This window comes from Cebus imitator, unplaced genomic scaffold, assembly GCF_001604975.1.
Source record: "Cebus imitator isolate Cc_AM_T3 unplaced genomic scaffold, Cebus_imitator-1.0 Scaffold4, whole genome shotgun sequence".
NCBI lineage: Eukaryota > Metazoa > Chordata > Mammalia > Primates > Cebidae > Cebus > Cebus imitator.
The window spans coordinates 6,079,524-6,107,273 of NW_016107319.1; the positions used below are offsets into that span (position 1 = coordinate 6,079,524).

The 27,750-nt window shown below is 39.9% G+C and overlaps 1 protein-coding gene across 2 annotated transcripts in view; it reads right to left on the bottom strand.

The window, feature by feature from the left end:
* The window catches only part of TBC1D9 (TBC1 domain family member 9), a 141,287-nt gene that overhangs the window by 46,171 nt on the left and 67,366 nt on the right, over nt 1–27,750 (bottom strand). The window contains exons 1-7 of one of the 2 annotated variants that reach the window (XM_017534302.2): nt 19,848–19,865; nt 11,710–11,938; nt 11,037–11,298; nt 8,983–9,190; nt 2,707–2,913; nt 1,644–1,814; nt 610–760 (exon numbers count right to left, since the gene is read on the bottom strand). In XM_017534302.2, the coding sequence (XP_017389791.1) occupies nt 610–760; nt 1,644–1,814; nt 2,707–2,913; nt 8,983–9,190; nt 11,037–11,298; nt 11,710–11,839 (1,129 nt within the window). In that variant the 5' untranslated portion in view covers nt 11,840–11,938; nt 19,848–19,865. Of the gene's footprint in view, nt 1–609; nt 761–1,643; nt 1,815–2,706; nt 2,914–8,982; nt 9,191–11,036; nt 11,299–11,709; nt 11,939–19,847; nt 19,866–20,848; nt 20,968–27,750 lie in introns of those variants that run through there. The other variant, XM_017534291.2, reaches the window with a different exon arrangement.

A 27,750-nucleotide genomic window follows, 5' to 3' on the forward strand; every position in this document is an offset into this window, starting at 1 on the left:
AACCCTTTAAAAACATTTAATGGCTGAGATATTAAAGATCCCGGGGATACACTCAGTGCTTTCGGATGAGAGGAGGCAGTGTGGGCTTAGACTGAAGGATCTCTGGTTTCTGTAGCAGGGCTCAAAGGTCTAATGTGACAGACTGATTGAGAGGCATAAGAGCCAGGTCTACGGACCAGTGAAGACAAACGGCTCTTCACCACTGGTCTATGGACGTGTCCCCTCCTGTCCTCCCTAAAAGGTATGATCTGAGGAGGCTTTTATTTCCAGTACAGACTCTGGCCTCACCTTTATGGCTCCAGTAATGACCAAAGGCTTCAGGAGGTGACAAAAATAAAAGACCCTGGCCTTCTTATTCCTCTCATTTCTTTCCTCCCACCTCCCTACCTGATGACTGCTCTGAGGATGTGCCACACTTAAACATTCTCAATGAAGCTGATGGAGCTGGGAAAGGAAAAAAGAACTCCCCAAGTCACAAAGTATTCTGCTCTTTTACTTCAGGTTAGCCTTACTGAAGAACCCCCGAGGCATGACTGAAGGCACAGGGAGGCCCTGGCGTGGAGTCCCACAGACTCTGATGCCAGCGCCCCCAGCCCTGGGCCGCCTTACCTGATAGCAGCAGCCAGAGCTCCCCGCGCATGCTCTCGGGGATGCCCTTCAACACCAGCTCCCGCGTTTTCTCTGTGCGGTACATGCAGATCCCTTGCCCGTACTCAGCAAAGTGAATCTTCCAGGCTTGCTCTTTCAGAAATTCTTTGGCCTGAAAGGGATAATGAAACATTACTACATCCAAAGTACCCTGAGGATGGGGAAGAGAAGAGTGATGAAGGTCAGAACATGTTCCCTGCTGAATGGAGTGACAAGTTCCAGAAGAACTCATGAGAAAAAGGAACTCAGATTTTCTGGAGTTCTCCAATTTTACATGTTTATCATGGCCTGCAGCTCTGCCATGAAGCTTTTGGGCCCAGAGTCAGAATCCTGCTTACCTGAGATTGTATTTATGGTTTTATGTTTATACCCCCAAGTGAAAGTAAGTTAATGATGTTTAAATATGGGCTGAGAAATCATGTATCTATTTGTTGGTTTAAGCATGAGTTAAAAACAAACAAGACCAAAAGAAGTCACGTGTACCCTCTATAACTCATCTCCTTCCATGAAGCCACTGTGAAAGTTATAACATATTTAGATAAAAATCTGTTGAACTTATAGAAAAATCTCCATTTATGGCCAAGAGCAGTGGCTCACTCCTGTAATCCTAGCACTCTGGGAGGCTGAATCACCTGAGGTCAGGAGTTTCAGACCAGCCTGACCAACATGGAGAAACCCTGTCTCTACTACAAATACAAAATTAGCCAGGCGTGGTGGCACATGCCTGTAATCCCAGCTACTCAGGAGGCTAAGGTAGGAGAATTGCTTGAATCTGGGAGGTGGAGGTTGTGGTGAGCCAAGATCATGCCATTGCATTCCAGCCTGGGCAACAAGGGCAAAACTGTGTCTCAAAAAAAAAAAAAAAGAAAGAAAAAGAAAAAAGAAAAGAAAAATCTCCATTTACATAGGCGTATGTGAATTTATAGTAAAAATAAACATTTTTAATGGCATTGTTCAAATCTACAGCGTTTCAGGGAAAAGTGAGAGGCACCCACCAATTTCGGGTTGAACTCCTCGGGAGACCGCCGCCGATACATGGTCATCAGGGTTTGCGTGGCTGTGGGGACGCTGTTGCCGTTTAGGTTAAACTGGCGCTCTCCATCAGCATCAGAGCTCGTGCTTCTCTGGGGGCTGGAGGAGACGAGGCTGCTGGGTCGAGAATACACCTGTCAATGCAGAGAGGAACAAGAAATTGGGAGGACATGGGCAATAAGAACCTACTTCTTCAGTGTCTTCTGTATGGTTATCAAAAGCTACATCATTTTTTCCCACGATGTTTCTTGCTATGCAAAGAAACAGGAGAAAAGCAGCAAGCCATTATTTTGGCAGGGATTAGACAGGAGGCTGGGTCCCAGGCCGCAGCACTTCAATGCTCACAAGTTTCTGAATCTTCATGTTTTAGATGCATATTTGCAGCAAAATGTTTTGCCATTTGTCTCTCTGATTTGCATGTAGGCAAAGCATGCCATGGTTCAATCAACAGCTTTGGCTGCCTCATTGCCCCATTGAGTTTCTGGTGCCTCAAAAATGCCCACATAAGCTTGGAGCAGGTGAATGGGGACAGGGATGTTATGTGTGAGCTTACCACCTTCAAAACATGTTTCATATGCCAGTAACTTCTAACTATTCAGCTAGTTATCTATCTTCAGGGCTCCAGTTTACCTGAATGTTGGTCCAGGAAAGAAGTCCACAGGGACCCAATATGTATTTTATCATAATAAAATAATCATAATGATGCCGTATTTCAGGTTGGAGACTTTATTTAATGACCTCCCTACCATTCTCGACAATGTCACTATACGGACCTGAGTCACTTGCTATGTAACTAGAACAGATTCCTTATGAATTTTTTCAACTATAAAAGTGTTATTCCAGGTGATCTATAAGATTCCTTCTAAATCTATGACCCCAAATACAAAGTCCTTGAGATTTAAATGAGATATTGCTCCAGGCATCAGATGCAAAGCCTAAAGATTAAACAAAATGGGCAAGGAAATGAACACACTTGGGCATAGGAACAGGATAAACCAGAAACACTTTCAGGTGTCATCCACAGACCTCGTCATCTGAACTGTTGTAGCTCCCTGCAAACTCCTTGTCAGAATATATTTTGGAAGTCGTCTGTTGCAGAAAATCTGAGATCCTCTGCACTAGAAAGTCTCTATCTTTCAAGTTGGCAAATAGGAAGGTCATCCTGTTTCGGGTGCTAATGGATAAGGGACTAGGGAGCACACTGGAGCTGTCTGCCTTTTCCACAATTGTCACCTGAAAATAAATGGGAAACAAAGAACATTATTTTCTAAGAATTACCCAACAGCAGCAGCCTATGAGCAGCACTAAAGAAAGAATGTGGCACATTTGTTATTCTGTAGACACCACCTACATTTTATTAAGGCAAAACTGAGACTCTGACTCTGTGCCAGTAAAATAAAACAGCTCAAAACAATCAAACTGGAGCTTATACTAAAACTGGAATCACCTTGCTGGTTTTTCTAAATCAGTGGTTCAAAATTAGGACTGTTTTTTCCTCTCAGGAGACATCTGGCAATATGTGAAGGCATTTTGGGGTGTCACAAGTGGAGGGATGCTACTGGCATCTGCTAGTAGCATCCAGGGATGCTGCTAAACATTCTATGGTACACAGGACAGCCCCGTCATCCCACCCACCCCAAAGTAAGCCTGTCCCAAAATGTCAATAGCTCCAAGGTCGAGAAACCTTGCTATGAAGAAATTATTTGATTTTCATTAAAATTTCGTGGAGCCATAAGAGAGAGGGCTCCTACCTGCTTCATCAGCCATAAGAGACAGAAAATCACCCATGATACTGGTTCCTTATACCAAGCTTAATGTTGGGATGGTTTTCGAAACACCACGAATGCTTCAAATATTTCATTTATACTCTAGGGCTTTTCAGCCTTCATCTTCTACCCCTGCAAAGTTTTAAAGGGTCTATTCCAAACAGACATGATGTAAACAGCTTAACTGCAACCCTATCTGAACTACCAGACCGTATGTGTGTGCGTGCATGTGTGTGTGCTGAAGCCTACCACATTGGGGAAATGAAAGGAAAGGAAGACATCTGTTTTAGCTCTAAAATGAAGACATATATGAGTGATTTATAATAGGGTTTTCATCAACTGGAAACTAAGATAAATGCATTAAAACTTTTTAGTGCATTAGAAAACAAATCTCAAGGCAAGCACTAGAAAAATGGTTTACTTGCAGCAGCTCTGACAATATACTTACAGCCTTTTTCCTCCTCTTCATTTCTACGTGCAAGCAGTCTAGATAGGTTAAACTTTAATCTGTTCATTAGCATTTTCATGTGAAATATATTTCCTCCAAAGTAGAACTTTAGAAACGTTTTCCCTACTGAAGACTAAGTAACCTATTGAAGTGCCTAAAAAACTCTTGCATGCCTCAAAAAATCGGTCTGCCTGGGGTCTATAAAGGGAAAAACTGTAGAACCTGACTTCTGTTTTCAGAATATATGTATTACAGTATATATAAGATTCCTTTAACATATATTAAATATATTTATTAATATATGACATATACAAATATAAATTATATTAAACATATAGAATATTAAATATATATTTATAGGTTTTTAAAGGAATCTTCTGTGACACCTGAAGTTGCACATAAGGATTTTCTTTCTAATGCAATAAATGCTAAAGGAGAAAAATACCTCCTTTTCATGAAAAGAATTTTCCCATAACACTTAAGGCATGTATTAAAGAATATTTGTTTTTTTAAAATCCACAAAAGCCCCCTTTCTCACATCACATTTTGACTGGCGCTTTTGGTCATGAGGTGTCTGGGATAAATGGAAACTGGCAAGGTTAAATTATGTGTCTAACATGCAGATAGCTATGTGGATCTTGATAAAGTCAAAGTGAAAAATTCCTTTATCTAGCTGGATCTTGTACATAGAAAGAAGAAAGCTCCCACATAAAACATATAAACACTCACAAGGCTTAGAAAGTGTTTCTCATTGATAAATGAGTTCTAGCAGGACTCTATCACATAAGCTCCCGCCACCAGGAAAGGAAAACAGTTACGTTACGGTCTTCTACAAAATAACGAGACATATTTTCATTACCAACTGGAGTTGTAAAAGAGACTGCAACTTAATCAAGTCTTGGTGTTTAATATGAAACATTGGAAAGTAATTTATGAATGAAAAAAAGGGTGGCACATGGCTCATGCCTGTAACCCCAGCACTTTGGGAGTCTGAAGTGGTCAGATCACTTGAGCTCAGGAGTTCAAGATTGGCCTGGCCAACATGATGAAACCTTGTCTCTACTAAGAATATAAAAATTAGCCGTGTGTGGTGGCACACGCCCATTATTCCAGCTACTTGGGTGGCTGAGGCAGGAGAATCACTTGATCCCAGGAGGTAGAAGAGGAGGCTATAGTGAGCCAAGATTGAACCACTGCACATTAGCTTGGATGACTGTGTGAGACCCTGTATCTAAAAAAAACAAAACAAAACTTCCTTCTCTTGCTGGCTCAGTAATTTCTTCACAATATATATCAACATGATCCTGGGTAAATGCTTAACGTCTATTGACTGGGTCTACCTTAAGTCAATATGTAGAATGTATGTTAAAAACCTCCAGTCAATATTTCAGCTGATTTATAAAAAAATTAAATGAAACAATTCTTGGTCTACACAATCCTGAAGTGGGCATTCCATGTAGGATGTAATATTCCCAGGGAGGTCAAGCAGCCTGACTCAGTTCTGAAAAGTACCCAGCTCACGTGGAGGGCACTCTCCACTCAGATCCCACACGAATGGTGGAAGCAGCCCCATTGCTTTTCTGACACCATCATTACATAAAGGTAATAAAAATTACATTAAGTCTTTCGCTTCTTCCATTAGTTGGGGTGGGGCTCTACCATTAATATGTCTCAGAGTCATCAGTTCAAAGAAAAGGCAACTGCTGTCTCACTGAGCGCTTCTTTAAAGCTGCATCTTCCAACCAAAACAAGCTTGATTTCTAAATGCTACCTCTGCAGATTGCCTCTCTTCTGATTTACCCTGAAAAATATAGTCATATTTATTATTATCTCGGCTCTACTAGAGAAAACTAGTAAGCAAAGAGAGGCTGAGAATATTAATCATCATTCTCTCAATTCCCCTGAGATCTCAACAGTGATCTCTAAATCACACTAAAACGTAAACAGAGCTAGCTGGCCCCAACAGCCGGGAGGTGGTAACCAGAAGGACCAGCAGGACAGCAGATGCCTTGACAGCAGCTTCCAGACCCTCTCTGCTCCTCATTTCCCTCTGGATAAACTGAGAGTGATGACTCATTCAGATTCATAAATAGCATATTCATGGTATTCTTAATCCCAGAATTGGTTTCCCAAGCTGGTATAGGTAATGCTGCTTTACTGCATTTGGGTAGCACTTGAAGAAAATTACGTTCAGAATTAGGCAAAGAAAATTATATTTAGTAACATCCTATAGCAAAAATGACTAAGAAGGTAAAAATTTGGTGGAAAAACTTACAAAATGCATTTCATAGTCAAATGTAAACGGTTACATTATTCCTGTCAGAATTTACCCACAACACATCCTGACCTCAAAATGTGTTACAACTCCAGTGAGCCGATCCTATAACAAGGAGAGCTCGGCTTGTCAGCAGCCTAACATTTTTCACTCTTTTTGATGCAGCAGTTTGACTTCTGCTTGCAATTTACAACTTAAGGGAAATTATACATATGTTTTGGAGAAAACTAGAAGCAACAAAAAGGCCCAACCACAGGTAACTGAATGAATAAGCTATGTGTATACACTTTACAGAATAAACTGCATGTATAAAAAATTTAATTATGAGCTGGATGTGATAGTGTATGACTGTAATCCCAGCTACTAATGGAGCTAAGGGGGGAGGCTCATTTGAGCCTAGGAGTTCAGGTCTAGCCTGGGCAACAAGCAAGACCCCTACCTCTTAAAAAAAATTACATTGTAGAAGAATATATGTGTGTGTGTGTATTTAAATTTCTTATTTTTTAGAGATAAGGTCTTGCTCTGTCACCCAGGCTGGAGTGCAGAGGTTCAATCACAGCTCACTGTGATCTCAAACTCTTGGGCTCAAGTGATCCTTCCACTTCAGCCTCTCAAGCAGCTAAGACTACAGGCACACATCATCATGTCCAGCTAATTTTTATTTAATTTTTAATTTTTTTGTAGAGATGCGGTCTTGCTATGTTGCCTAGGCTGGTCTTTGAACTCCTGGCCTCAAGCAATCCTCCTGTCTCAGCTTCTGAAAGTTCTGGGATTACAGGTATGAGCTACCACACCTGGCCTATAGAAGAATATTTAATGATTTGAAGGACAGTTTAAGATATACTCAAAGTTAAAGGAAATAAGTAAAACTAAAAATTCCCTATGAAGTGTTCTACATCTAAATTACATAAATGACATATACACAGCAATGCAGAGAACAAAACTAGAAAGCTGTACAACAGAATGTTAATATTCCTCTGAATAGTGGAACTGGGGGGACTTTTTTCTTTTTGTTTGTCTATACTTTTACAAATTCTGTGATAAAAATATATTACTCTTTTTTTCCCTCATTTAATTAAACGTTTATTCAATGAAAGGACGTATAGATATATTACCCTTAAAACAACAAAATAAGAAAAACTGTGCTGAAGTAATTTGAAAAAGAAAAAAGTAAGGGAGACAGGAACTTGAATCCTTTGCTAAAGGGATGTTAGCAAGGGGACAATCCTGATCGAATGTCTAAAGCTTCTGGCCACCTTAGTTTCCAGAAAGGACCAGGTAGGTTGGAAGTTGTCAGGTTAGAAGTTGTCAGGTTAGAAACTGCAGGGCTGCTGGCCCCTGCATTGCCCTTTCTCTGACATCCTAACCTGGGGTCTTTGCTGACTCCAAACCTCACAACAAAGCTTCCAGACAAGTACCAGAGTAAGCTATCATCCCGGAGTTAGGATGGAACCCACCTCCAGCCCAGAACGATAATAATGTTTCTTAGACTTTACTGTGCATAAGAATTGGCCTGTAAATTTATTAAAACAGAGATCTAAAACTTGGAGAGATACAGATTCAGAAGCTCTGGGATGTGCTCAAGAATCTGCCATTGTGACCAGCAGCATGATGGTTCTAATGCGGGAAATCAGCAGAGCAGAGCCGAACAAACAGGTGGCTTTCTGACTCACAACCTAGACTGTCTCCTTTAGAACAGAATGACCCCAGACTGTGAGCCAGGTACAATAACCATGTTTCCTAGTTTCTGTATTTGATGCTTGACATCTTGAGGCCTTGCTGACCCTGGATGAATTACTCTACCCAGGCCTAGCCAATTTCTAGAAAATTGCTTTCAAAGCAAATCAACCAATATGGAGCCCACACCCCAACCACTTCATTGAATGCTCATACTCAAGGATAGTCTTTCCCTGCCCTTTTTAACCTAGGGACAATTAGGGACTACCCTATGCCCCAGAGCCCACTAAAATTGTTCAAACTATCCAAGCCTAAGCCTGTTTACTTAGTATATCCCATTTCTTCCCTGGAAATCACATAAAGGATTTTGTCCACATTTTCTTTCCCTCCTGCCTCCTCTGACCATGGTGTCTCCACATATGGTCCAGCACACAGTGTGGCATAACCTTGCATTGCAGGGTCTGTGCATAAAACAAACCATTTCAATAGCATTCATCCCCTGATTGCTGGCCTCATCAAGCCTGAATTATAATAAAACCTCCATTTAGGCCAGATGCAGTGGCTCATGTCTGTAATCTCAGCACTTTGGAAGGCCAACATGGATGGATTACCTGAGGCCAGGAGTTCAAGACCAGCCTGGCCAACACAGTGAAATCCTATCTCTACTAAAAATACAAAAATTAGCCGGGCATAGTGGTGGGTGCCTGTAATTCCAGCTATTCAGGAGGCTGAGGCAGGGGAATTTCTTAAACCTGGGAGGCAGAGGTTGCAGTGAGATCATGCCACTGCACTCCAACTTGGATGACAAAGTGAGACTGTCTCCAAAAAACAAAATAAAACAAAAACATGCAAAAATCAGATATAAATATGTCTCCTAGGATCCAGAGCTNAAAAAAAAAAAAAGAAATAAAAATAAAATCTACATTTAAAAACCCACACTGCTCTGGAAGAAGAGCTCTCACTGATCCCAGAGTCACAGCAGTGACAACAAACAAAAGAGTATAGGTGCCACCAAAGATGCATGAACATGCATCTGTGTTCAAAAGTCAACCAACTGTTGGTAAAAAAAAAATTATTCCTGGCTCACCCAGAAAGGTATTACAAATGAAACGTATCAATTTTTATCAGACACTTACCTCTCGGAGTGGGATAATGAGGCTACATAAGTTCTCCTCCTTGCTGGTAAAACAGATGTAATTTGTGGACACAAACATCTGCCCCAAAATGTGCATTTTGTTAAATGGAGTCCAGAGGGTACAGTCTGTGTGGCCATCTAATTTTTCATCTTTGGGCAGCCGAAAAAGTGCACGGTATCGCTCACTCTTTGCCCTGGCATCAAGGTCACTGGAAAGCGATAATTATAATTTACATAAGAAAATGTTTCTATACCTTCTAAATTATACAGCAATGGAAGTTGCCCCAGCTCATTTTTCCCCTCAATCTTGCTAGACTCGTCCCTGCCTTCTCAGCCTTCTTTATGCTGGAGTTAACACCAACCTAATGATCCAAAAGCATAATAAAGTTATCCTACTATATTTCAGTCCCTTGCATAGTCACTTACAAAAAATGTCTGTAAATGTTAAAGAATCTTAGGAAAAATAGGCCTGAACAGGAAGCTCCTCCCCTTTCTACGGAAATGCAATATGCTCTCAAGAGGTCATTATATTCACTCTTATCCAAAACCACTCTGGGGGCCTTATCTTTTAAGACCTAATGAGAATGCAAACCAGCCACATGAATCCACTGAGCATCACTGTCCACCCTAAATCGACAACAAAACTGCATGAAAAGAGACAGGAACAACTCACCTTTGGCAACTATGGCTTCCGACCTTAGCTGGGGCTTCTATTAACTACAATCTTTTCTCTAATGAGTTATTTGTTCTTGCTCATCATATCAGTTGTTTAAACCTCTCCCCTTAAGCTTCTACCTAACCTCAGTATCTTGATGGTCTAGTTTCTGATGTCATAGACAAAGAAGGGCCATGATGCAGAAGCTCCCTCCAATTCCCTCCCTTCTGTCTCCAAAATCACCTCCATCCTTACCTTCTTACTTCCTCTCCATTCCAAAGGAAGAGGTATTATATCAGGACACATAAAGCATCCTTTCCATACTCCTCTACAAAATATCACTTTTCAAATTATCCATTTCTCTTACAGCTTTATGTCCCTTACTGTCCCCACACCTACCCCTCACCAAAATACTCTTCCCATCTGCCTCCTTGATTTGATACTATGTTCGAATGTTTTTCATTCTAGGAAAAAAAAAAAAAAAAAAAAAAAAGCAACCCCCCTCATTTGTCACAGAATTTCTTGAAAAAGAAGTCTGTATTTGCCTAATTCCCTTTCCTTGTCTTTGTTATTCGATCCACTGCAGTAGCAGGATCTATCTTACACTGCTCTTTTGAAACATATCTCAAATCACCAAAGACATCTTAATTACAAAGACCTCTTGTCAGATTTCAACTACCAAATGTACACTAATGATTTCCAATTTCGTATATCTCACTGGACTGATCTCCAATTAGACGAGCTACAGGCACCTCAATTCAGCATAATCAAAACTGTGCTATCGTATCCCTTGGACATGCTCTTCCCTCTCTCATTCCCCGAGTTGATGAAGGGTAATTCCAGGCACACAGGGCATCAACTTTCCATCACCCTCTCTCTAGCTCTGCTCTCACACTCAGACTTTGAGGCTTCTCCATAGCCTCTCCTCATCCCATGCTCTGCTACCTCCTAGCCATGCGATGAAGTTACTTCTTCCTGTGTTTTTCCTTGTGCTTCCCCCATCATCATCTTCCCTCTGCCTGAAATGTCCAGACATGGATATGTACCTGCACAGGTAACATCTACCAACTCTTCAGAGCCCAGCTCAAAGCAGCCTCCACTGAGAGGCCTTTCTTACCCACTCACTCCCTGACCTGGGCTAAGGCTACCACTTCTGACGTGTGCACCCACAGCACTCTGTTCATAGGACCAGAAGAGTGCCCACTGCCTTGTGCTGGAGCAGATCATGTCTGTCTCACTTTCTTAACTGGTAGCGCCTCAGCTACTCTTTTTTAGATTTGTATCTATACACAGAAAAGTGTTCAGAACCCTTGAAGTTGGCCAGAAAAGGCTACACTGAATAAATGAATGGATGAGTTTCTCTTTTCTAAAGTCCAGAAGACTCAAGGTTTATTACCCACCGTTTTAGAGCAGACACTTTTTTAGGCGATTTCTTTTTGAGTTTGGGCAGGGATCTATCTTGTTCAAATCCCTCGTTGTCTAAGAGTTGCCTCATGGCTATGTTGGCAAGCTGCTCCATTAACTTGAAGGTCTCGTTGATGTTGAGGAATACAGAGAAGAAATGCTCACTGGACCGTGTGCTCACTTTGATCACGTCAGGCAGAAGCAGGGTGGCATTCTTCTCCAGCTGAGTGATGTCTACCCACCTGATGACCAGTTTTGCTGCGCACAAGGGACAATGCTGGGTCAACGTCTGATTCCTGAAAATCCTTTCAAGATATTGCAGGCTCACAACCCCACTCTCCCATCCCGCTGAACTCCTTTGAGTTTATAAACCATATTTGTTTTGCTTGTTTGTTTTAAGAGATAAATCTGGGCCATCTGGATTCTGAGGTCAAAATTATTATAGATTTAATGCATGTCTATTTAATTATGCCTTTAGAGAGTCTTTATTACTCAGTGACCATTTTGAACTGAAAAATAATTAAATTCACTTAAGTAGTAAAAACAAAAATTACTGTTGACTTAGTTATAACTACAGGTTTATTTCTGATATTTTGAAGTGGTTTATGAGTTCAAAGCAAACCTCAGTAGACTTTCCCAAGTTTCCTACTGAAATTTTAGATGACTTACCTTCCCTTCCCATAAGAAAAGAATAAAAGCAAAGGTGGTTAATGCTGAGGTACATCCAGCCCTGACGGGGGACTTTCCCCTTCCAGTAGCTACAAGAGTAGTAGTTTACGAGTTTCTCTTCCTCTGGCATCCCAAACAGCCTATGGAATTTCACAATGGCTTCTTTAAACTTCTCCGTGTCATCATCTTCCTTCACATCATTGATTTTGTTGTATTCTGCAATGATGCCCTAATAAAGGATAAAACACAAAGCACACAACTGGTATTAATACAACTAGGGCTGTACATATTGCCAAAGAAAATATTTCTAAGGCTAGAATTAAAAAAAAAAAAAATGAAACAACACTCCTCAATGGCAACCCCCCGAATTCTAAGCCAATTAACAAGTAGTATTTGTGTACTAAAATATTTTCAGATAACAATATAGATTTTATTTTCATTGGTGCTAATTTTATTTTAAAGTTTACTAGGAATGAAGCCCATAATTTTACCTTACAAATGAAGAGGTACAAAGATTTTGTTAGTCCTAGCGTTTTTACCAAGCTTATCATGGTAGAGTTGCCTCAAAAGTCAACTTCTACCTTTCTGCAAGATTAATAAAAATTAACCATGAATGAGCAAGAGAGGAAAGATCAAACACATGTCACTGTGTCGGCCACACACTTGGCCACATTGACACTTGGACCCACTGACATTCGGCCACACGTTCACTGTCTCAAGACCATGAATAACACTGGTGAGCCTATGGAAGAGGAACAAGTAGTCTTCGGGGCAGAAAAGGGGTGGATATGGGAGCAAAAATTGATACAGGATTTTTCAACAGTTAGACAGGAAATGAAACATTTGCATAGCAAGTGACCAGCCTAATCTACCGTTCAATCATTATAATAACTTGAGAAGTCATTTCATTGTTACCCAGTTCCTCCGCAATTCCCAGAAAATTGGCTTCTACATATAACTCTTGATGAAAAATGCTCCCTTGAATTCCACCTTTGACTTTGTAATCCTCAAATCTCTCCTGCCTCATCTTCATTTTCTCTGATCTCAAGGTAGCATGGAAAATGCATGACCTTCAGAGCATGAAAGTCTTGGGTTCAGGTTCCCACTGCATCCCTGTGTATCTGTGGAGCCTTTGTCAACTTCTCAGATTCTCACTGACATGACTGAGTCCTCTGTATCCCAAGGATAGAAAATTGCAACTGCCTCCTCATACCTGGAATTCCTGCTTTTGGGCTCTTAAAGCTTCTAGTGCATCCTTGATGCTCCGTACACATTTATCTTCCTAAAGTGGATTTGACCACAAAATTCTTACCAAAATCCTGAATGGTTTCCCACCACCAGCAATATAAAGTCCAAATATCTAGATCATATATACTTTAATTTTTTAATTTTAATTTGTATTGCAGACTGGCTGCTCCTTGTGAAGCAGGGTAACCCACAGGCAGTGTGCCCAGAGTAGCCCAGACCCATGCACATTTTTGGATCCGACCAATGCTGCAACGTTTTCTCACTATACTACATCTGACCCAAATGTTCCATTAGTAACTGTGCCCCAGCCAGCCTGAGGCACCCTTGGGGCCTGAACATGTCATTTCTGTGCTTTCCCAACTTCTTGCTTTAGTCCTCCCATCCCACATGCCTAAAATCTAGAATTAGACTGTTCTGTTTCATGACTCCTACCAAGTCCCAAAGTCTGGTTTAATTCCCACCTCCTTGTGAGCCTTTTCTCAACTACGATTCTTTTCCCCCACATTAAGTAATGTTGATTCTCTCTGCATTATGTATTGAAATCATTTCCTGAATTTTATTTCCACTGCAGACCTTTCACCCTGTTGCCAGTAGTTGTGATGCTGCTGGGTGGATGGCAGGAGAAACGGCTTCAGTATTCCATAATCTCTGTAACTGTCTAACTCTAGTTAAAAGTAGGCATGTAAACAATAACCATGACGGCAAGTGGTGGGCTTACTATGCAAACACAGCCCCAAGATAAGTCTTCATCCTATTCTTCTAACAGAAAACCACCCACAGTCCAGGAATTACTATGTAACAGTTTCCCAACCAGCATCCCGGCAACACTCTCCACATTCCAATTTATTTTACGTGGCCACTTTCTGAAACAGATCTGACTGTAGCATTCCCACTTTAAAATCTTCCACAGGCTGTCAGTGAAAGGGAAAAGAATCTGCACTAAATCTTATCCCATAAAATTTGTTCTCAATTTTCCCAAGTCAATCGTTCCAGCTCCAGTATAAATACCATGTTCCCTGTGAAACCAGCCCAGTTCCAACTGAGTTCTAAGCATTCTCACATCTAGGTTGTCTTAATTTACGTGTTGGTGGGAAATAGTGTGTTTATATGTTCTTCTACCACTAAATATGAATTCCAAAGATAAAGAGTGTCTCGAACAGTTTAATCACCAATATCTAGCACTTACAAGATGTTCAATATTATTATTAAATGAATACATGTTGTTTTTTCAAAATAAAAGGTATCTTAATGGGCCATATCTCAGTCTTTATTGTAAAATTCAGAGTTGCAGATTTCTAAATCTAAAATTGTTTTGGAGTTAGCAATGCTTAAAAAATTAGGTACCAAGTTGCTGACTTCTGTTCCTCTGTCATAATGGAGGGCATTATGGATAGCAATAGAAGTAGCAATGTGCTTCCCTGGAAACATATCTAAAAGAAGGATATTTTCCCCTAATTACTATTGATATGACTCCACCGAGAGAACAAAGACATTAAGCTCAATGAAGGCCAGGAGGGAGCTCAATTTTGGACCCAGGATATTCTAGGGATAAGCAGGTGTTGGTAGTGTTACTTTAAGAATTTCATCCCAGCACAATAAAGGAAGAAAAAAAAATTAAAAATTAAGAAAAAAAATTAAAAAAAGAAATTCAGACAACTGAAGGCAGCATGAGGGCATGGGATCTGTGGGTGGGAAGGAAAAGTCAATTTAGAAGAGGAGAGGGAAGGAAAATGCCTTTCGCAGTTGGCAAATGCACCTATGGCCTATGTGACATTTCAAAGTTGTCAATGCCTTTAGAGGAGGATCAAAAAATGTATATGAATGAAAGATTAAATAAATGAGTGAGTACATAAAAGTAACTGAATGAGAACTCACTAATAGCACCAGCTGGGCCCCCAGGCAATCCCCAAAGGCCAACAACTGATAGTAAGCCTGGAGACCCCCTTAAGTGGGCTAGCGTGCTGTTCTCCTGGGCTACTGTAGTAGCGCTCTTATCTAAAGTCAAAATGAGGAGGAATGTGAGGATGAGTGACATATAACAAACCAAATGAAAGCTACACATTTTGAGCAGAACTATGCTACCTGAAGATTAGATACCACATTTCTAGAATACTCATTGAAATTTTAAAACTAAAATGCTTTTAAATATGAGAGGATTTATGAGGCTATACAGCCAACACCATCACTCAGAAACACCCTAGGGTCTAATATACTAGTACCAACAGACAAGGCCTTGCCAACTCATTTCAACAGTAAAGCTAATCGTTTCCATAAGGCTACAATCCCAACTTTCCCAACTCTAAGAAAACAGGTAATCTAGAATGTAGAACCTTTTCTTAGTGGGCTATAATTTTTTAGCCAGGTAGACTAGATTATGGAACAAGGGGGTAGAATCGCTTCTTCCCAGGTTCTACAGGTTTTTCTACAGGTTTGACATAATATAAAATAGGTCATTCCAGTTCTAGGCAACAGCTCCTCATGACTTTGGAAAATCCTATTATATCAGATGTTCAATATAAATTTAAATATGCAATAAAACTGACAGCTAATTTACAAAAAGAAGAAATTTAACTTAGCAAACATGAAAAAATATTCAACCTCGTAATAGCCAAAGACAAAACCAAAACATTAAGACTTTAACTTCTACCTACTATATTTGAAAAACAATTTAAACAACCAAAATGCTGAAAGTAAGCAATGGTGTAATCACACAAAAATTCTAATATACTGACAATATTTACTAAGGCCTATTAAAAATACTTAAACTACTTAACTCATTCATCCACATTTTGCAATCTATCCCAAAGGGGGAAAAGCACAGGCTGTGGGTAAAGTTATACTGTTTGAACAAAAGTATTAATGGGGTTTTTATTTGTGCCTGCCACCCACTAGCCTAGAACCTAAGGTGACTTCTAGAAAGACAGAAATGGTAAAGTCAATTACAGAATAACTAAAAAGTATATAACAATATTATAGATAATGGTCAAGAAAAAAAGCAGACAACAAAATTGTACGTACACGAGACTACTATTATGACAATATGCATATTAGAAGTGTGGAGGCTGGCCATGGTGGCTCAGGCCTGTACTTCAGCATTTGGGGAAGCTGAGGTGGGTGGATTGCTTGAGCCCAGGAGTTCAAGACCAGCCTGGGCAATATAGTGAGACTCGGTCTCTAATAAAAAAAATTATAATAATTAAGAAAAAGGAAGTCTAGTAAGAAATACACAAAATGCTACATATGGTGCTTGGATTACGGTTGCATCTGTAGTTAACCATTACATTTATACTTTATAAAAGTTAATTAGGTCTCAAAACAAGTGTGTTGGTTCCCTTGATTATTAAACAATATGTGAAAGCTTAAACCATTCATTTGCACATGAATGACATTCTTTCACACGTAACTGCATTAATAGCAAATCCCTCCTTATAATTGGTTTCAGGGGAATTAAATCTGACATTTTTGGTATAATACAAACAGTGAGGAAAATGGCTGTTTGACATAATTGGTCCTTGTTTGTTTTACTCATTTATTTCTCCTGGTTATTGTCACTTCTAAGCTTTAGTTTGTTCCTACAGTTCTTTTTTTATTTTTCTGAGACAGAGTCTCATTCTGTTGCCCAGGCTGGAGCGTAGTGACACAATCATGGCTCACTGCAGTCTTGACCTCCCTCCCGGTCCAGATCATCCTTCCACCTCAGCCTCCTGAACAGCTGGGACTATAGGCTTATGCCACCACACCCTGCTAATTTTTTGTATTCTTTGTAGAGACAGAGTTTCACATATTGGTCAGGCTAGTCTTGAACTCCTGACCTCAAGTGAACCACTCGCCTTGGCCTTCCAAGGTGCTGGGACAACTGGCGTGAGCCATCGCACCTGGACCCTACAGCTCTTTATTTTTGCCAATTTCATAAAGATGTTAGCTCGTAAGAGAAGACTGTGCAAGGAAACGGAGAACCTCAAATCGCTCCTGGATGTGTCTCCTCTCCACCAACTGGCTGAACCTTTCATCCAGCCCTCCCACATGATCAAATTACAAACCCTTACCCCCTTTCCAGTCACATCATTTCCAGAAATTCAGATACATGACTCAGAAGAGAAATGACGATGCTATGAAATCTGGCTTTATCAACAACACAGCTTGCCATTATGCAAGACTTTCTTGTCTATCTGGAAGCTGCCATCACCTCCTTGGATATGATTCTGGTAGGGTTCATCTTCAAACTGGTCCTTGCCAATGTCTCCCCAGGTTCCATTTTAAACTTTTCCACTACTTTTCTGATCTCTTTACTAAGGATGCAGTTGACCCTTAAATCACAAATCCTGAAGCCATGATAAAACATTCACTTTGAGAGGTAATAGGTGGGAGTGGAGGAAGAGGTTGATATAATTATATCAGCTTTTGGACTGCTCAGTCCGCATCAATTTTCTACGGTGCAGCTAAAATTCAGCTCTCTCTTTCAAAAATATCAGATTCTAAGAAGCAATGAGATTCTATTTGTAGTTTTTAAAACTTCTTTTCACGTTATAAAATTACATGTTCACGTAAAGTTTAATGAAATGGAAAAAATAAAATTGAGCATTCTTTGGAATTTTAATGAGAAGCACTCTGTGAAACCACTTAGAATTCCTCCTTAACCTGGATGTGAAAGGCTTTTTAACAATTACTAAAAAAATCCAGATGCTATAATTCAAAGTATTGGTAATTTTGACTAAATAAAAATTTAAAACTTTGCATGGCAATAATTATCATGAACAAGTCAGAAGACAAAGGACAAACTGAGGGAAAGTACCTACATCAAACATCAATGAAGAGCCAACGGCCTTTATATATAAAGAATTTTTAAGAACTGAAGAGAAGACTAGGAGTCCTATAGAAAAATAAGCAAAAATCATGGGCAGTTTACAGATATAAAAAATAGCCCTCAAACATGAAAACATGTTCAACTTCTCATAAATGAAACAAATACAAACTAAAACAACCCTCCCCGTCAGATTGGTATAAACTCAAAAGCTTGATGATCCACATTGCTGGAGAAGCTGTGGGGAAGGAAGTACTCCAATATATGCCTGTGGAAATGTAAAATGATCAACTCCTGTGGAGGGGAATTTGGCAATATTAACAAAACATCTTGTTTCTGGCAATACTGTTTCTGGTAGCTGGCAATATTGCTTTTATGAGTTTACCCTAAAGATACAACCCCCAAAATACACAGGCATGAAAATATATATGTAGCATTATTTATAGCTGTGAAACACTGGAAACTACTTAAATGTACCCCAATAGGCGAGTGGCCTGAATTAGCTATGTTATATACACACATAATATGTGGCTGCAAAAAATAATGAGGAGCTAAAAGAAACATGGGATCCTGGACTGGATCATGTAATGAAAATAACATGGAATTTAAAAACTGATAAAGTCTGCAGTTTAGTTAGCATTATTGTACTACTTAATATTATATTTAGCTAATATTACTATATCAATGTTAAGTTCTTAGTTTGGATAAATATACTATGGTATATAAGAGGTTAACATTAAAGGAAGCCCACGGTAGGGTGTATAGGGATTCTCTGCGCTATCTTTGCGGTTCTTCTATAAATCTAACAAGTATTGCAAAATTTAAAAAGGAACTATTAAAATTTTTTTTAAATGTATAAGAATTATATGAACTGATATGAGGTATTAACTGGGAGGTATTAAAAATGCAAAATACAGAGCAGCATATATATGTGAAACCTTATGTGTAAGGATTAAAGGGAAATAAAAACTCATAGCTGCTTACAAAAAGAAACACAGGAAAGATAAACCATGATAAATAATGATCAAGTTGATTATGAGGAATTAAGGGAACAGGGTGGCAGGGATGCAGGCAGGAGTAACACTTTTGGAGACATATCAACAATTTCTGTATTCAAAAAAAAAAAAAAAAACCAACAATGTTAGGAAGGAGAAAGAACCTAATAGCAAATTGAAACAAATGGGACGAGGAGGGTAAAAGATGACTCCAGAACATCTTGTTATACCACAAGTAAGGAAGTGAATTTTTTTTAAAAAAAAAAAAGGAGACTGGCTGGGCACTGTGGCTCAAGCCTGTAAGCCCAGCACTTTGGGAGGTTGAGGCAAGCGGACCACCTGCAGTCAGGAGCTCAAGACCGGACGGGCCAACATGGTGAAACCCTGTCTTTACTAAAAAATACAAAAAAATAGTTGGGCGTGGTGGTGGGCACCAGTAATCTCTGCTACTTGGGAGGCTTGAGTCGCTTGAACCCAGGAGGCAGAGGTTGCAGTGAGCCGAGATCACCCCATCTGCGCTCCAGCCTGGGCAACAAGAGTGAAACTCCATCTCAACAAACAAACAAACAAACAAATAGATTAAGACTGTGACAAGGACAAAGGAGGCAATTTGTAGGGGCTCCCTCTAAATCTGGGATAGTGTGAACACCAAAGTAATAAAACACAACAACTAGAAAATATAGGAATCTAGGAGTCCATGTCAACAATCAATAAATAATAAATGGAGTGAAGGCTCCTGCTTACATTGGAACAATAGTTGACAAATGCTAAATGTCAGAGAGGCCTCAAACTGGATGAGCATTATTTTACAAAAATTACCATCTTGTAAACTACCACAGTAAAGATTGGTTCAGATGAAAAATCATCAATGGATCGATCCTAAATCAAAATATCCTTTTGACAAGGAGTAATATATTTGTGTGGCCCGAAAATGTTTTCTTACAGAAAACTGTTTATTATTTGCAAAGGTAAAATTAGTAACTCTACAGTTACTAATTGGATATAACAACTTGACTGGGTTTACAATGCCAATGAGGGGTAAATGAGTGTCATGTGCCTCAAGAAATAATACCGTGAGAAGGACACAGGCTCACCTATACAGTATTCCATCCAGGAATGCAACATCTGAATCAATTCATAATATCTGACAAGACACAAAATGAAAACATTCTAGTAAAAAATCAGAATTGTATACTTTAAAAACTTGGGTGTCATAGAAGACAAGGAAAGGCTCTGGGAATGTTCCAGACTGAAGGAGACTAAAGAAATGAGACCAAATGCAATGTCTTCCTAGATTATAACTGTACTGGAGTGGGGTGGGGAAGACTGTACAGGGCACAAGTGGGCCAGCTAATGAAATTAGAATGTGTATCAAATATTTTAGTACTAATGAGAAACTTATATATAATGTTAAGTACTACAGCTGATATATATAGCGTTGTTATTTAATAGAGTATCTTGCATGTTTTCATTCACATGTGGGATCTAAAAAATTTGATCCCATAGAGATACAGTAGAATGGTATTTTCCAGAGGCTAGGAAAGTTGTGAGGGTGGGAGGGGTAAATGGAGAGAGGTGGGTGAATGGTTCAAACTTACAATTAGACAGAAGAAATAAGTTCTAATGTTCCATAGCTCACTAAGTGACTATAGATATCCACAATATATAGTCTATTTCAAAGCAGCTAGAAGAGAGAACTTGAAATGTTACCAACACATAGAAATAATAAATATTCCAGATGATGTATACCCCAAATACCTTGACTTGATCATTCCACATTCTATGATGTAAAAAACACGCACATGTAACCCACAAATATGTAAAATATCATATATTTATAAAAGATAAAAAATAATATTTTTCTAAGAATATTTCCTATTCTTAGAAAATACACCCTGAAGTATTCAGGAGAAAATTCCTTTCAAATAGAGAGGAGGGAAACCCACACATGAGAAATCAAATGGGGTAAAATGTTAACAGGTAAATTTGGGTAAAGGTATACATGTATGTTTTATTCCATTTGTATTTTTATAACATTTCTGTAAATTTGAAATTATTTCCTATTAAAAAGGTATTTTTTCTTTTATCCCACTACCTGTATTTTTCCTCTCACAAATGTGGTGATATCATTCTCATTTTCAAAGATGGAGAGTGTCTGCAAGAGATTTTGCTCAAGCCATTCCCAGTGTTCAGTGATTTCTTTCCTGGAACCACCTGTACAAATGAAAATAACAATACTGCATGTCAGATATCATGCCAAAGATATTTTTAAAACCAGGCTTACTTTGTCAATATATTCTATACCACCAAAGGAGACTATTGGTCCAAGAGCTCTGCCTTTAAATGCTTTCTCTCCTCCAGAGGACAGACACACACTCACAAGACATTTAAGGATGTGGAAACACAAGAGTTAAGTGCTGTATTAGTTTGATCAGGTGAGTGCAGAGGCTTTGAGGACACAGTTTCAGAACAGAAGGCAACAACATTTCTCAAATTCACTTTTCCGGACTAGAGTTTAGCACATCCCTCCCCTTTCCTCCCTTCTAGAATTTGCACTTTACAGAGTAACATAGAGCTTATGATACTAGGTTACAATTGTTAAGTTGAAACAGTATGAGAGCTTTAGTATGCCACTGGAGATCTGATGTAACCACCTCCTATAATGGGCAAAAAATTACTCTCAGTCACTTCAATTATGAATGAGATGAGAAAATGGACTATCGCTAGGGAATAGCAGCCTGGCTCTCATTAGCACAGTTGCCTTGAAATGTAATGGGATGAGGTCATCCTTGCAGCCACAACCATGTCACCACATTTTGGTCAATAATAAGCAGCATTTCAGATATCTCTTCTGGCAACCTCCAAACTTAAACAATCAGCTTTGTAGCATATATAATCACTACTCTTGTTTTTGCTCACAGCTGCGGAGTATAATAGATATGCCATCAGGATACGGGTATAAAGATACTGGACTAAATTCCCCTAAAAACAGTTTTTTATAAGTTGTCCATGTGTGTGTGTGTGTGTGTGTGTGTCACATCTATATCTATATCTCTATATAAAATTGTATGCAGTGTTCATTCTAGAAGTAAAGAAAGAGTTTGTGATTCCACTGATGCATCCTTCAGGATTCTCATTCGATTTCCAAGTTATATTTTAATTAATTTCTTAAAAGTGTTTTCTCTCTGTTCTTTGTCATCAGTGAGATCTCAGAACCTCAATTTGATTGCTGACAAAGAAAGACAGGAGACACAATGTATCTGCAATTACACTCAGAACTGTAGAAGCAGAACTAAAATCTGAGAATGAGAAACTGTGTGTGTGTGTGTGTGTGTGTGTGTGTGTGTGAGAGAGAGAGAGAGAGAGAGAGAGAGAGAGAGAGAGAAATTTCAGATACACTGAGTAAAGGCAAAACAAAACCCATATTTAACTTTCTTTTACTTTAAAACTAAACATCAAAATTGCCTGCAAGGGATGCTTATGCGAAGGATAAAAGGCAGACATCAGCTAGGTGCAGTGGCTCATGCCTGTAATTCTGGCACTTTGGGAGGCCAACGCAGGAGGATCACTAGAGCCCAGGAGTTCAAGACCAGCTTTAGTAACATGCGGAGCCCTGGTCTCTACAAATAATAATAATAAAAAATTTAGTCAGACATGGTGGCGTGTGCCTGTAGTCCAGCTACCTGGGAGGTGGAGGTGAGAGGTCCACACGAGCCTAGGAGATTGAGGTTGCAGTGAGTCATGATCACATCACTGCACTCCAGCTTTGACAATGACAGAGTGAGACACTGTCTGAAAACTAACAAACTAACAAACAAAGCAGATATCTTAGTGGAGGAGAGTCCAATGAAAACACTGAAGAATACATTGCTCTTCTTCCTGGGTATTTTCCACACTTGCTCTTTCAGGACCATAGGCAACCACGTATGAAAATAATGGGATAACTGTTCTACAGTGTCATGGTAAGACCTTGAAATTAGGACATCCGGGTACCCCTCTTTCTCTGCCACCAGTCAGCTGGGTGACTTTAGACAGGTGCTTAATCTGTCTCAAATTCTGTAAAATTGAGATAAATTAAAAACACAAAGCTGGCTGGGCGCAGTGGCACACTCCTCTAATCCCAGTGCTTTGGGAGGCAGAGGTGGAGGGATCACTTGAGTACAGGAGTTTGAGACCAGCTTAGACAACATAGTGAGATCTTCATCTGTACACAAAATTTAAAAATTAGCTGGGAGTGGTGGCACACACCCATAGTCCTAGCAACTCTGGATGCTGATGTGGGAGGATAGCTTGAACCCAAGAGTTTGAGGCTGCAGCCACGATGGCACCACTGTACTTCATTCAGCCTGGGCAACAGAATGAGACCCTGTGTGTGTGTTTATGTGTGTGTGTTTGGAGGTGGGGAGAGAGAGAAAGAGAGAGAGAGTCCAACAAAACAACAACAAAAACCTTTACTCATCTCAGAGAAATACTATGAAAATCACAAGGGGTAATGCCTGTAGATACACTGTGGACAGTAAAAATACTGTTCAAATGCAAACTACAATGCCTATTTGAAATATTTAGGGAATGAGTCATTGCAGAGTTTGAGAGCTTTAAAATACTTCAAACTTAAAAATTTTAAACACTAATTGGAAAATTTTTTCAGACATATGGAGCCCTTCCTTTTCTGTAACCAGGTCACCACCATCACTAGCTGTGACATGCAGCAGACACAGAGCCCTGTGCAGAATAAATGCCAGCCATGAATCCTCCACCCGGCTGTTCCATCTGTGCTTGTGGCATTGTCAGACAGACTACACCTTACGACAGCAGTACTCCTGGGAACCACAGGACTGCTGAGTTCTGCAGACCCAGGAGTCATAATTCACCTGCTTTGCCTCTCATCTGTCCCTGTCTACGTTGACCACAGATGTGTCTTGTAGAGTCTAACCAGGATAATCTGGCTCTTAACTGGTATCTCACCATGCTCTGCCCTTTACCAAGTTATCACACCAGATACTTTACTTTTAGAATTCCATGTAATCCAACACTATTCCTTGGTTGTCATGGATAGAAAAGCCCATCAGCCACAAGACCTATCAGCTTTGCACATGCTGCTTTCAAAACCTTCCCTTCTCCTTCCCTCTGTCCTCCCTCCTTTCCTCCCTCCCTCCTCTCTTCTCCTCCCCTCCCTCCTCTCTTCTCCTCCCTTCCCCACCTCACTTCCTTTTTCCTCCTCCCCTCCCCCCCCCTTTATTTTTTGAGACAGGGTCACCCTCTGTTGCTCAGGCTGGAGTACATTGGCATAATCTTGGCTCACTGAATCCTCAAGCTCCTGAGCTCAGGATATCCTATCACCTCAGCCTCCCAAGTCGCTGGGACTACTGATGCATTCCACCACACTAGACATTTTTTTTTGTATTTTCAGTAAAGACGAGGTTTTGCCATGTTGCCCAGGCTGGTGAGAAACTCCTGGCCTCAAGCAATCCACCAGCCTTGGCCTCCAGAAGTGCTGGGATTACAGGCATGAGCCACCAACTGGCCCAGCCTCTGTGCTTTATGCATAAAGAATGCATAAAAGTTTCTTTGTGCACACATTTCTATGTGTACATCCCACCACACATACACCCATAGCAGAAATGGTATATGCCCATGTGAATGCACTCATTCAATAAGCATCTACTTGTACCTGCAACCTTCACTGACATATGAAGGTCCACATGGCTAATGTGTCTTTCGCCACCCCGTCTTCAAATAGTCATCTGAGTAATCTTGCATTGAGGTTCAGGTTTACTATCATTGTTTCCCCATCTGTTGCCTCCTCTGCTGTCCCAGGACCTGCTGTCCCACGCTGCCCACTGTCCATCATTTCCATAATCCCTACCATCCACTTCCATCATTGTTTTCACCACTGGCTCTTTTCTCTACTGCTCACTATGAAGGAGGTCATGCCCACATGTCCATCTTCCTTTACCAGCACTAGCCCCAAACCTATTGCTTCTGCTTGTGCTGTTTTTGTTCTGTCCTCCATCTCCTGTTCTTCCTCCCACACTTGTCAGTGTCACATGAAAAGGCTGGCCTTTTGGAGTCATCACCAGCCACTCACTGCTCCCACATATGGGAGAGGTAAGTCTCAGGATCTTCAAGCCTTTCGGCATGCTCAGTGCTTTGGGGCTGCTTCAGTACTGCCAAAGCAGGTTTTGGAGGTTTCTTCCGGCTACATCCAAGCCTAAGACACAAAGAGTTTCAGAAGACTGGATTCCATGACTACTGTAGCAGGGACTCTAAAAGTAAAGGTCCTGGTGTGATGGCCTGGTAAAGGGCAGAGCATGGTGAGAGCACCACTCAAGAGTCAGAAGAACTTTGTGTATTATTCTATGAACTCATTATTATGATATGCTATTTTAGGAAAGAAAAAAGACATCAGCAAACAGTAGCTTTAGGAACCGAACTATGGATTCCTATCTGTACCCAACAGATACTCTCTGGAGAGAATAATGTAAAAGTATCTTTTAAAATTTATACTTACTGCACAAATGCACCGTATTCTTTGAACACTTTCCTAAATGCACAAAGAAGCAGTGAGGACAGGTGTTCCAGCTCCAGGCTCTGGTCACTGAAAGTATGAGGATACCTAGAGCCAAGACTGGATTCACCACCACCATCTGAAGATGCCAATCCAGTAGAAAATACTTCTGGAAGCAGGTGGCCACTTCTGTCCATTTCTCACCCCAGAAAAATAGGGTCCAAGTTACCTCTCAGAGATAACAGAGCAAATGCCGCTTTTTTTCTGGACTACTCCTTAGAAACCAGTGAGACTCCAAAGGAAACATGTTTGAATCACCAATGTTCCTTATAAATGGCTCTTCCATTTCTCAAGTAAGTAAGTACCAGGGCTGCAATAATTCAAGTCTTAGAACTACTTGTTTAAAGTGAGATAATATGAAGCTCTTTTGTCATGACTCTGACAAGGAACTGATCTATTTACCCATCAGCTAGAACAAACTGTGTTAGGACACTCAAAAGAGAAACGAAGGGCTTGGCTGTCGATTTTTGGAAAGGCCTCATTTACAGAGATGCAGCAGGAAAAACAAGCTGACCTGACTGTGTAATCAGCTGGAATAACAAAAAGCCCTCACACTGGGTATGAGAATCCTTCAGGAAATGCAAGTCAAAGCATTCTGCTGTGGCTAACTACTAGATCAACGCTTGATAGGCTTAAGTTTATTTAGACATTGATTTCTAAAAAATAAGAATCTTTACCATTTAGAGCAGTTTTTTTAGGGTAATGACCAGAGGCCTAAATGTATACCTGGGCAGGTTTTTTAATGCTATCTGCGATGATGAAAAATATGAAATTATCCTAGTCTAATTATTCATCTAGTTTGAAATCTATCTTAAAGTCTTGAAGTCTACTTGAAACAAATACAATCATTTTGGGGAGTCCATCTTCTATCACATCTGGCCTCTGAGGATTAAGAACAAAGGTTTAAGCTCCATTGGCAGATATTTGGCAGATATTTCTTTTGTGATGCATGATTCATAATACATTTTTTTCTTTTTGCCTCCTAGGAATAATAATACATTTTGTCTCCAGGACTGCAGAACTTAAGAAAAACCTGTATTGCAGAATAACTAAAATATAAATTCTCATTGATCATAAGTGTATGTATGCACATGTGTAAGTACATTTGTATGTATATACATAAATAAAAACCAATCATCACATAGCAGAAAACAAAACAAAACAAAAACCCAATAAGCCTCCAAGGGATTAAAAAAGCAACTGACCTGGTATTTTCAGATTCAGAGCAGGCTATATGGATCACTGAGCTCACATGAATAGCACTTGAAGCTAATTAAATAAACGGAACCAAGTGAAGAAATCATCTGTATTATGGCCTTATCCAATATAATCTTAGTCACAAAGATAATAATTTTGAAGTTTCCACACCAAATGAAGGCAAGAGTATTACTCCGCACGCTGGAGTAATCATTTAATCTGTCCCTGTATTTACCAAGCCACCCTTGTACTTTCTACACCCAGAAAATTTACAAACTTATATTCAGAGAGGGCAAAAGACAAAACTCAAAAATAGCATGGTGATTTAAAACATTTTTAGAAACAGAAATATGCTTTTTCAAAATCCATATCTAACTAAAGTTATAATCAGGTTAAATAAGATGATAATGATAATGTCCTCTATTATTTGTGCTTACCAAGAGCAGGCATCACACTTGACTACTGAAATGTCAAACGGGCCAAGCACAGTGACTCACACCTGTAATCCCAGCACTTTGAGGGGCTAAGGCAGGAGGATCACTTGAGCCTAAGAGTTCAAGACCAGCCTGGGCAACACGATGAAAACCTATCTTTACAAAAATTAGCAGGGTGCGATGGTGTGTGCCTGTAGTCCTAGCTACTCAGGAGGCTGAGGGAGGGGGTCACCTGAGACTGAGGAGATCAAGGCTGCAATGAGCTGTGATCGTGCCGCAGCACTTCAGCCTGGGTGACCAGAGTGAGACTCTGTTTCAAAACAAGCAACAACAACAACAACAACAACAAACTGTCAAACATATCCAGATTTTTCTGGCTCTAAAGCCTATACTCTTTTTAAAAATAATAATAATAATTTTTCATTTATTTATTTATTTTAGCAGAGACAGAGTCTCACTATGTTGCCCAGTCTGGTCTCGAACACCTGGGGTCAAGTGATCTTCCCACCTCAGCTTCCCAAAGTGCTGGGATTACAGGCATGAGCCACCGTGCACATCCAAAGCCCACACTCTTAATTGCTACACTTTGCTGCCTTCTAACATTTTTTACAAGTGAGTATGAATAAAGGTTAAATTATCTGAAATAATCAGAAAGCTGGTTATCAGTGAGTCAATATTACTTAATGCCTCAGGCCATGTCAAAAAAGTACGCCTGGTTTCAAACTTCTACAATGCCACATACTAACTCTGGGGCCATGGATACGTTACTTTAACCTCTTCGTGCTTCAGGGTTCTTGT